Source organism: Saccopteryx bilineata, chromosome 2 (genome assembly GCF_036850765.1).
Source record: "Saccopteryx bilineata isolate mSacBil1 chromosome 2, mSacBil1_pri_phased_curated, whole genome shotgun sequence".
Taxonomy (NCBI): domain Eukaryota; kingdom Metazoa; phylum Chordata; class Mammalia; order Chiroptera; family Emballonuridae; genus Saccopteryx; species Saccopteryx bilineata.
This window is the reverse complement of record NC_089491.1, coordinates 314,726,138-314,737,073: the sequence shown is the minus strand read 5'-3', so window position 1 is coordinate 314,737,073 and position 10,936 is coordinate 314,726,138. Positions and strand designations below refer to the sequence as shown.

The 10,936-nt window shown below is 50.8% G+C and overlaps 1 protein-coding gene across 3 annotated transcripts; it reads right to left on the bottom strand.

The window, feature by feature from the left end:
- Window positions 1-40: 40 nt before the first annotated feature.
- On the bottom strand, window positions 41-8,887 carry UBE2Q1 (ubiquitin conjugating enzyme E2 Q1). 3 transcript variants are annotated; one of them, XM_066261996.1, is made up of 14 exons: window positions 8,423-8,887; window positions 6,110-6,214; window positions 5,663-5,767; window positions 4,997-5,047; window positions 3,018-3,158; window positions 2,711-2,795; window positions 2,391-2,451; window positions 2,076-2,166; window positions 1,902-1,960; window positions 1,764-1,812; window positions 1,398-1,493; window positions 960-1,026; window positions 684-721; window positions 41-526 (listed from the first exon to the last, which is right to left on the bottom strand). In XM_066261996.1, the coding sequence occupies exons 1-14, from the start codon at window positions 8,747-8,749 to the stop codon at window positions 290-292; spliced, it is 1,512 nt and encodes a 503-aa protein (XP_066118093.1). In that variant the 5' UTR covers window positions 8,750-8,887; the 3' UTR covers window positions 41-289. The 3 variants fall into 3 exon arrangements, with proteins under 3 accessions (XP_066118093.1, XP_066118094.1, XP_066118095.1); XM_066261997.1 differs by lacking the exon at window positions 684-721 and having other exon boundaries at window positions 41-463; window positions 8,423-8,886; XM_066261998.1 differs by lacking the exon at window positions 684-721 and having other exon boundaries at window positions 339-526; window positions 8,423-8,884.
- Between the last annotated feature and the right edge of the window lie 2,049 nt (window positions 8,888-10,936).

The following is a 10,936-nucleotide window of genomic DNA, read 5'->3' as shown; positions in this document are numbered from 1 at the left end:
GATGTGGGAATAAAAATAAAGATGAGTCAAGACCAGCATCTTCAAATTAACAAACTGTAATTGTTTTCCCAAAGATACATTTTTTTCATACACATCCATCATACACTGTAACCAAAAAAAGCAGTGTACATGAAATAAGAGAAAATAAATTAAAAATCCATAGCATAGGTAAGGAGGCTCTAGTCTGGAGCACAGCTGAGTTTCCAGCAATATAAGGAGGCTCGAAAGTTTCTTTTATAAGAATGCCTGCTAGCAAGGGTTCCAGCCAGGTGGTTGGTTGGTCTGTAAGTCAGTCTTGAGTACTTGAAACAGTTCTGTGTTTGTTTTTTTCCTTAGCGTTTAGAATAGCCATCATTGTCCTGCAATAGGCAGAGCTATCACGTCCAGGAAAAATGAGGGAGGGAACCACAGAGGCAGCGTAAGATCCAAATACAGCATTCAAAGGTAATTGGTCCAGTGGTGCCTTGGGAAAGAGGAGGGGGCGACACTCGGGGTTAGCCATCTTCCTTTGGGGGTGTGTACCAGCCTGCAAAGAAACCCAACAAAACAGTGAGGTGGAGGCTGAAGGCCCTGCTCCCAGCCCTGATCACTGATAACACCTCCGGGATTATAGGTGGCAAGGTCCTAGGAAGGGCTTCCCAGTTTAGGGAGAGAGGTTTATGGGAAGCTGAGAAATTGCCTACCTGGAGATCATAAGGAAGGGGAGAATGATGTGCCCAACCTGAGATGACATAAGAGGGAGATGAGCTTTCTCAAAGGGAGGTCGGGAAGAGGGGCAGCACCAAGTCCACATGTGGTATGATCATTGGTAGCCACCTCCAGCCCTTCTTTGGAGAACAGGGGCTGAGTTAATGGGTGGTAAAGACTCAAAAACCAAAGAGGGCTCTTGCTATTTGGCTGGAATTGAAAACCTCACGCCTTCCGAATGTCCAAATCTTGAGACCTGGCTCCAGCCTCACCGTTTTTTTCGTGGATCTGCACCAAGGACTTGTAGGACTGCTGTGCTCTTGTCAGACTGTATTGAGACTAGGGAGAGGAAGCCACCAAATCAGGCCATGGTCAGCTGTGGCCTTACTGTCCCTCACCTTCCATAGGCTGCCAACCTAAGGAAGACCCAGAAGTCCCAGCTCCCAACCTGTGTTCTATTAACATCCTAAGTACCCTCCACCTGGAGGGCGCTTTGAGGTGCAACCCCCATAGCCTTCCCTTTCCAGATCTGTGCCCCCCCCCCCCCCAGTCTTAGGAAGCCCTCAGGACCAGGATCTGTTCCTGTTCCCACTGTGGGTGTCCCAGGCCCATTCATTCAATGCCAGCAGCCCAGAAGACTTATCCTGCTAGTGGCTCAAACTGTGCCTGGCTCTCGCCAGTCCCAGCAGCCCCATGCTGCAGCTTCTTACTTTGTTGGCTCCAAACTGCACTCGTGCTTTCCCCTTCACCAGTGTGGCACTGATCTGCATGATCACTGACTCTATTGAGTAGGCACTGCTCCAGCCCTGGGAAACAGGAGGGGACAAAGCAAACAAGTCAGGAGAGTTCCCAGAGACCTTACATTTGTTCTCCAGCAAGGAGCTGCATCTATGGAAAGGCCCTTGCCCTTCACTCCTGGAACAGCCAGCACCAAGGTCAGTGGTTACAGGCTCTGCCTAGCAGTATGGAAGGGCTACATTATGTCCATCACCCAACCCATGGGGGGGGGTGTGAGTGGTAAAGCTCAGCCAAGCCCAGCCCAAGCCAGCCTGGCCAAGAGCAAGAGACAGGCTCACCTGTTTGGTGAGAAGTTCCATGCAGATGGCACCTCCGCCCAGAACATACCTACAGAAGAAAGGTTAGTCAGTTGTGCCTGGCAAAAGCTCCACGCCCCTTTCTCACTCTCCGTAACAGGAGCTGCCCCAGCTACTCACCCTCCGGACAGGACTGGAGACACAACCCTGACAAATGGTGGGTCAAAGGGAAAGTTATCCTGTGGAAGAGACAAAGGCAACAATCAGGGAGGGGAGACCAGTATCCATCAGGGGACTGTAAGGTAGAGGAGGCCCAGGAGAAGGAGGAAGGGGCTGGCAGGGAAACAGTCTTACTTTAAAGGAAAAGTTAAGTAGGATGAAGTCTGCGCCTTCTTTCTCTTTGAGGATCTGGAGATCGTTGTGCAAAGCGCTGTCCTGGTCAACTCTATGAAGCAACAAGCCTGGGCTCAGACTCCTGGTCCCAGCTCAGGAGTCTCATGACAGCGCCCCCTGCCTGGGGCTAGCAGCAGAGGGAAAAAAGACTGTCCACACCTGCTACTTGGACTCTGCAACCAACTAGCTCCTGGAACTGCCCTAGGGATTCCCAGCACAGTGGCTCCACACACACTATGCCTCAACTTTCTTTCCAATCCCAGCATCCCCACTCACTTGAGGAGTTTGACATTCCAATCATAAAGACTGTCATTCACGAGTTCCACTGCATAGTTTCCTGGAAGGCAAGGAGACAGGTGTTACCAGGATGGTCCAGGTTGTGAGTGGATCCATCTCCCAGGCTAAGAGGGAAAATATCAAAGGCTCCAGGTTCACCCAATGGACATGCAGCTAATCTAAGCCACTGGCTCAAAGAGCTACATTCTGGCCTGAGTTCATAAGCATTCATGTATCCAAAACTTCTCAGGACTCTGACCACTATCATATCCTCCTTTATGAGAAGCTCCTATTCAGGCCCTTCTCTGAGGCAAACTCACCACCTTTGAAACTCTGTGATCGGTATATATCCCTGAGCTCCTTCATCAGCCGGTCAGTGGCCTGCACCGAGCCAGACACTGCCCCCTGAAAGGAGGGAAGACAGAAACATCTCATTGTCATGCGGTTTGGAAACACACATATGAGACCTTAGGTGAGTCTGGCAGCTTGCTCAGAATTTAGGCAAGGATTAGGCACACCCATAACTCACCCCAAAAAGAAGTCTGCTCCCCACACTGATAATGCCTGCCATCTTCTAGCCAGTACTCGCCAAACCCTTTGCCCAACCTCTCCCTAGAAGGTACGTACATTTAAGTAATCTTGCCTCTGGTTCTTTTTAATTTTCTCTAGTATGGCCAAGTTTTCTTTTCCGATGCCATCATCTTCAGATTTCTTGCCTTCAGCTGGCTCTTCCTCTTTCATTTCATAGTGATCTAGGTCTTCTGTGTCCTGGGAGAGGTATGGGGTAGGAGTGAGATAGAAAAGAAACCAACAAAGAAGGGCCATCATCCTCCCAGTCCCACTGGGTCTAGAGCTGCAAATTTAGGAACAGTAGTCTATCTAGGGGGCTAAGAAACATAGCACCCTCTGTGTTGTTTCTGCAACAGTTCCCAGCCCCATTTCCGCCACAATCAAAAGGACGAGACAAATCTTCCCTCCCATTCAGTTCTCCAGCAAAATTAAAGGAAGGACGTAGGGAAAGCAAGCAGGGACTCAGTCCTCGTTTCCCAGACTAACCCTGCTCCAACCATTCCTAAAACTCTCCCTTGGCAGCAGAAACTCTTAATTCCTAGAATGACTTTGGCCTAACACTGTGACTCAAAGCTCATGTTTTACTAGATGACTACTGTACCCGGGAGTTCTCAGGACTGCAGGTCTAAAAGAGAAACCTGGATCAGTTACCTCCTAGGTGCACAACCTGACTCAAGGTATGCAAAGGTACCCACTACCAGGAAATGAGGAAGGAGGTATATATAGAGAGATGGTAGAGGTTAAGAATAGAATTAGCCCCTATCCACCCCACTTTAAGTGAGCAAGCAGTTCACTATGCATGGTGGAAGAGCCAATATCCAGGATTTGAACCCTGTTAAGATGCTGGAGGGATGGCGCAGAGGACTCACTGTCTAACAGGAGTAAGTTTCATGTTATTGCCAGTTCTTTCTGTCTTAAGACCCTAACAAAATGAGAGAACCTGGGACATAATTCCAAAGCTAGAAAACAAAGTGATCAGAGTGATCTGGCTCTAGCAGGATATGGTAATATTGACCTCCTAATTGTGCATTTAGCTGCTGACATTTACTGAATGTTTATTATACGTTAGGGTACTGTACTGGATGCTATACACACTAGCTCAGTTAATTCTTACAACCACCATGCCACTACACTATACTGCTCACAAAAATTAGGGGGTACTTCAAAATGAATACAGTGATAAAATATCCCCTAATTTTTGTGAGCAGTATATATTATCATTATCCCCACTTTACAGATGAGGAAGCTAAGATCTAGTGAGCTTAATTAATTCTCAGGTCCAAAGTTATACAACTCTTAGCAGAGCTAAAGTGTGAATCAAATTCTGTCTGGCTCTGAAGCTCAAGTTCTTAACTGTGATATTCTGCAAAAGCATTTATGTTTTTATAGACTATTTCAGATAAATCAGTGGTTTTCAACCGGCAGTCTGTGAAAGAGTTAATCATCCTGATCCTGTGTGAAGATTATAGACCCAATGATTATACTTTTTGATCTTCATACAACATCAGGGTGGTTAAATCTTTTGTGGACCTGTACGAAATTTCTGGCGAACCAGCACCAGTCCACGGACAGGCGGTTGAAAACCAATGAGATTATTTGGCATTTATCATGTACTACAAAAAGCATTTTACAGACAATGCCTCCTCTATCTTCAAGATAATCATATATGGAAGACATCACAACCCTGTTTTATAAATAAGGAAACTGCAGCTTAGCAAAATTAGGTCGTTCCCCAGTTAAGATAAGCTTGGAGATAGAAGAGGATGCAAACTCAGGTCTGATTCCAAAGTCATCTGAAATGAACTTGTTGCGATTTGGGGTAAAAAGATGTGTACTTAACTGTCATGCACTTAACCTGTTGCATGTGGGTGTCCAGTCTCCTCTATTACACTGGCCACTCCTCCAGGTCAGTAACTCTGTCTTTACTCCTCTGGCATTTTTCTCTCCTCAGTGCTAGACTGGAGCTCTATATATTGTGGGCGCTCAATGTTGCTGACTGTGTTTCCTGCCAATGCTACCTCAGGTGGCAAGCCTACCTCAGGCATTTCCTCATCTTCATCTTCTGAAGACACATCTTCCTGTGTGCACTGCAGCGGGGAGAGGAAAGTTGGGAGATCAGAGCCCCAGTGACTTTCTAGAATGTAACCTCTCACCTATTCCCGAGCCTCTAGGTCTGAAGTATGTGCCTGCCATAGTGCTGCCAGCCTCTCCACCAGCCACATCTGAGTGGAAGCAACAGCCCAGGGAATGACTTCACTCCTGGCCCATTACTCTCCCCCTACCATGTGCCAAAGAATAAGAAAAGCAAAATGGTTGTTTGTCACCCACTTCACAAATCCCAGGTTAATTTCCCCAAGAACCCCACCTTTACTCAACTATCTTTAGACTGATATTGCGTCTTTGTTCTTAATAAGTGGCCTGAGACCCCAATGGCCACCAATTGCTACTGGTAAAAGCCCCCCACTTCCTTTCCACATGAGGGATACTGCCCACAAGAATAAGTTTTGATAAAAATTATTAAGGCGAAATTATTAGTGTCCCGTTTAGCTGGGTCCCCCTCTGGAGAAGAAAAGAGGCCAAGAGTCACAATATATGTGTGTTGGGAGTGCATAGGGACGGAAACTACTGCAGATTTGTCTTAATCCACACAAGTGCTGTCTGTGGGAAACCGGTAAACAGCCCAAAGCTCCTCAGCTGCTCACCTGCTCTGCTGGCAAGGGCTGATCCAGCATCTCCACATCTGGATGCTGAGGGAGGTTATAGAGTTTACACAGGTCGGAGATGATCCTCTTCAGATGCTGCAATAGCTGGGGGTAGGGACCACAGTGCCATCAAATACTCCTTCCCCACCCCAATCTGGACAGGTACCTGGACGAGCTCTTAGCTCAGATCCCAAAGTGGTACCTAGTCCCCTGCCTAAACATCACGGACCATGTAGCTGTGGCAGTTTTCTAAACCAATCCCCCCAGACTCTGCCTAAACCAAGGACTAATAGAGGCTAATCTCTCCCTCTGGCTTCAGTAAGCAACTCCCCTAAGAAGTCTGCCCCCAAAGTTCAGCCTAATGCACCATCCACTTTTCAGATATAGCTCCCTTTCACAGGTCATCTTCAAGACATGTGCCCCACCTCAACACCCTGGCCCCCTCACCAGAGTATTCCCTTTCTTTATGTCCACCAGCCTCTCCAAGACAGCAGCCAAGTTAGGGTCATCAGACTCCACCGACCAGATGGGGGGAACAGCAGGGTATGACTCCTGAGGGGAAAAGAGCAGGGAGAGCAGTCAAGATGGGCGACTCTGGCAAAAGCTAGATTTTGCCTGCCCTCTGCTCCCCAAAACTTCTAGTTCCCTTGCTCTTCCCCCAGCTCATAAAAGCTCAGCTCAGCAGGTCAGTATCTAACCAAGAAGCTTTCCAACAAATCTTAAACCGTAAGAGAAAGTGGCACAGCAAGACTCTGAAAACAGTGAGGGAGGCTTCCTATCCAAGTTCCAGACTTGAAATTCTCCCACACCCAGCACCAAGTCCTCTTCTGATTTTCAAACTCCATAATCAGCTGAGGAACAGATCACCTCACCACAATCACACTGATGTGAAAAAACAGACACGACAGAGCACTTTCATTTTAGCTGGGGAAGGAGGGACTAAAAAACTAGGTTGTATCTCCAGAACCTAAAAGTGAAAGGGTAGCAGGGAGAACTTCCATCCCACTCCCAAAAGGATCCCTCAAGGCCAATTCTTCCCACCTCTCCCTTGGGATCCTGCCACCCTCTTCAACCAGGCGTAGGATGTTGGGCTCCACACATGGCAGGCTGGAAGAAAGAAGCCTACGCTGCGAACATTCCCAGCATTCCTGAGCCACGGTGCCAAATGCAGCCTGACCAGACTCCCCGGACTCTGCCTAAACCGAGGACCAGTAGAGGCTAAGTCTTCTGTATAGGAGCCACCTTCTAAATTAACTTCCTTTCAGGAACAAAGATAGCACATGGCCTCTAGCAACTGATGGGCAGCTAGAGGGGGCAAACCTATCCTTAAGGAATTAGAAACTTAATTCAGGAATAAAATTAACTCCTGAGGTCTCCACACATTCAAAAAAACCATACTGACATTTCCTGGGGGTTTAGCTCTGCCATAACGCTAATCCTTAATGCTGGAAAAGAACAAATTATTAAAGATGCTCAAGTGTTCACCCTAAGCCACACCTAGACCTTCAATCTTAACTTTTTACTTTAGTAGGAAAAAAGGTGGTGGTGTGGTGTGGGTGTGTGCGCGCGCGTGCGGGGGTCCCCTCCGCGGGGGGGGGGGGGGGGGATGGAAGAAGAAAGAAGTGAGACACATGAGTTTTGGTGGGGCACCATCCAATTCAAGCTGAGGCTTGCCTCACCAAACCTGGACCTGGTTTGGAGGAAAGGGATGGTACACAGGAACCATGTTAATTGAATTCAGGTCCCAAAGTACTACACAATTCACCAGTCTGCCTTTCCCCAGTTTACTCCAAATAACAGTCTGCCTGCCTGGATAAAGTAGTCTCCTGACTCCTTAACCAATGCCCCAGCAGCCGGGAGAACGCTACCACAGCGGGTAATACCAATCACTACAAGTGCTAGCCATCAGACATTCCCAGATTACCAGATGCCAACACTCTTCAAAGGATATGTGAGGGTGCACTAGCCAAGAGTCTACTAGTCCAGCATGTCTAGGAAGAAATGATGTTCACTGGGGAGAAAAAGAACTGTTACTGCTCAGAGTGGGATAGCCCTCAAACGTTATTACCATTACCAGGTCAGGCACACAACAAACAATCCAAGACAGTTGGGGATATCCACAGGGAACAGGAGGGGAGTGGCAGAACTGCGACCAGCTGGGGCAAAAGGAGGAGAATGAGAGGTTACACCAGAATAAAGGGGACTCGAAAGGAGAGGAAGAAGAGGTGTCAGGGTGCTGGAAACTATCACTGGGTAATATTCAAAGAGCAAAGAGGGGCTGCATGAAGAGATGCTTGGGCAGAGATCCCACAGGTGGAAACGTCCTAAGCTAAAGGTACCGATGACAAGGGGGTATCACTGAAATGTGCAGAGTTCCCAGCCAAGTCCTTCCAGCTGAGATCAGGACAGAGCCCTGGAATCTTGAGAGGACAGTGAGGGGAAGAAAAGAGCATTCCTGGGTGGCAAGGTAAAGTCGTGGAGTACTCAAAATCATGAACCTTGGGATGCAACTGGGTTACTGGAAAGGGGTAGTGGAGGCGCCATAGGTCGGGGTGTCCCTCACTATGAAAGGCTAATGGTAGAGATTCTGGCTATTCGGCAGAACCTCAGAGGGCAGAAACAAGTATAACCTGGAGAGAAGAAGAGAGCCCCAAGAAAGGATTCGGCCTCCCAGGTCTTTCGAGATCAAAAAGCTGTGTGGAGTGATCCCGAGTTCTTGACAAGGGGCCCCCAGAAGGGCGCACGCAAAGGGGTCCTCACCGTGATGTTGCAGTGGATGCGGACAGGTTCCCCAGGCACCGACCCCCGTGCGGAGAGATGCGGTCCGGGTGCGGCCCCCGCCCCGGCCCCTCCAGCCCCAGCCAGCAGGAACTCGCAGCTCAGCTCGTCCAGGCAGGCGCTGGCAATGCGGAAGCGCTCGTGGCCGCGGTGGAAGATGGACTCGAGCAGCTTCAGCTCCCGCCTCAGGCAGGGCCCTGGCCCCGGGCCCCCCCCTGGGCCGCCCCCGGCCCCCGGCGCCGCCCCCTGGCCCCCCAGATGCTGCCCCGGCCCCGGCTGCTGCTGCCCCTGCGGCTGCGGCTGCTGCATCCTCCGCTCCGCTCCGTTCCGGGGCCGGCGGGCCGGGAGCCTCCGGCCTCCGCTCCGGGCTCCGCCGCCGCCGCCGCCGCGGTCCGCACTTCCTGATCCCCCCTTCGCCAAGATGGCGCCGCCGCCACCTCCGGGACAGCCCCCCCCCTCCGCTCGCTACCCCCCAGCCGCCGGAAGCCGCGTGCCCCTCCTCCTCCTCCTCCTCCTTCTCGGCGGCCCCGCCTCCAGCCCTCACGTGACCTCCCAGCTTTGGCCTTTTTCACGTGATCTCTTCTTCTTTCCCGCCCCCTTGTTCTCTACTGCCACCCTCCACATGTGACCGGACCTTTGGGCTCGCGGCTTTCAGCGCCTCGCTGCGTGCTTACGTATGGCGTACGTGCGATGGCCCTTGCCTGTTCTCCCCTCTCACGTGACCCGGCGCCGCGTGCTCCCAGAGGCTAGTCGCACGCGACCCTGTTTCCTACTCTGGGCCCCTTTCTCGGCCTCTGCGCACGTAGCCGGCTTTTTGGGCACCCGGTGGACAGAGAAGAAAGAGTGGAAACTAGGGTCGCTGCTATGCTATCTTAATCCTGCGACCCCGCTCTGGTCCTCGGCGCAGGGTCCCCCAGCCCCTGCCCTCGTAGGGTTGGCATACTTGGTCACCACACTGAACAAGGGGTGTGCGGTTGGGAAAGGAGCCAGGGACCCAGTCACGAGAGTCTTGGATTCTCCTGGTCCTGCTGCTAGTTCGTTGTGTGACCTTGAGTTAACCACCTTCCCTCAGTTTCCTCATCTGTACAATGACTCTGTTGCGGGTAATGCCTCCCAAAGACTTGATGCCAGGAGACAGTAAAGTGTCGGGTGATAGATCGCTGGTCAATTATGTATGAGGAGTAGTCGATAGCTGACCCTTCGCGCTTATCAGACCCAGGGGCCTAGACGAGGTTGGGGGAGGGACAGCGTGGGTTTCTGCAGTGTCAGGAAAGAGTGCATCACCATTAGCTTGGCAGTAGACTGGAAGGAGACAGGCCCGGCGGGACCACATTATCCGTCTTAAACCCAAACGACTAACACTTTGTCGCAGCAGTCCCGGCAGTTGTCGGCGGCAGTGTCCCCGGGCTCTCACTAGGTGGCACTATCACCAAGGACAAAGCTGGCTAAAGTTCCAGAGACCCAGAGCTGGTGTTCCTCTGTCAAGGGCAGGTGTTAACCTGTGGCAGGCTGGTGAATTCTGCTGGGCCAAATCAGCGCTTGATCTGTTGGCAAATTTCCATCTTTCTCTCTCCTACACGGACCAAGATGAGTTATCCCTTGTTGGTAGTTGACTGAGCACCTTGGTTCTCAGTGCTGGGTTATTCATTTAGTCAGTGGTGGTTGATAAGGGCCTTCTTTGGTCAATGTGGACTCTGGGTATTTAAAGATGATTGAGCCCTGGCCGGTTGGCTCAGTGGTAGAGCGTCGGCCTGGTGTGCAGAAGTCCCGGGCTCGATTCCCGGCCAGGGCACACAGGAGAAGCGCCCATCTGCTTCTCCACTCCTCCCCCTCTCCTCCCCTCTGTTTCTCTCTTCCCCTCCTGCAGCCGAGGCTCCATTGGAGCAAAGATGGCCCGGGTGCTGGGGATGGCTCTGTGGCCTCTGCCTCAGGCGCTGGAATGGCTCTGGATGCAACAGAGCGGCCCCAGATGGGCAGAGCATCGCCCCCTGGTGGGCGTGCGGGGTGGATCCCAGTCGGACGCATGCGGGAGTCTGTCTGCCTCCCCGTTTCCAGCTTCGGAAAAATGAAAAAAATAAAATAAAATACAGATGATTGAGTTGTGTTCCTGGTCGTCCAACCAGAAACTTGTCTCCTTTTGGGAGCCTGAACAATTAGCTACATGTCACCTTTGTGTCTAAGTGTGCAAGTTGGTAGCAAGTTGAAAGGCTGTGATAAGAATTCCCATTTGGGCCCTGGCCGGTTGGCTCAGCGTTCCCAGCCAGGGCACATAGGAGAAGCGCCCATTTGCTTCTCCACAGAGCGTAGCCCCTGGTGGGCGTGCCATAGGGGAAAAAAAAAAAAATTCCCATTTGCTGAGCACTTCTTAAGCAGGGCATCTTGCAAATACTTCAAATTCCCCCATCCCCAACATTTTTTAATCCCTGTTTTACCATTGGGGGAAAGGAATGACTACCCAAGGATATACAACTACATAGTAAGTGGAGTTTCTGTGTA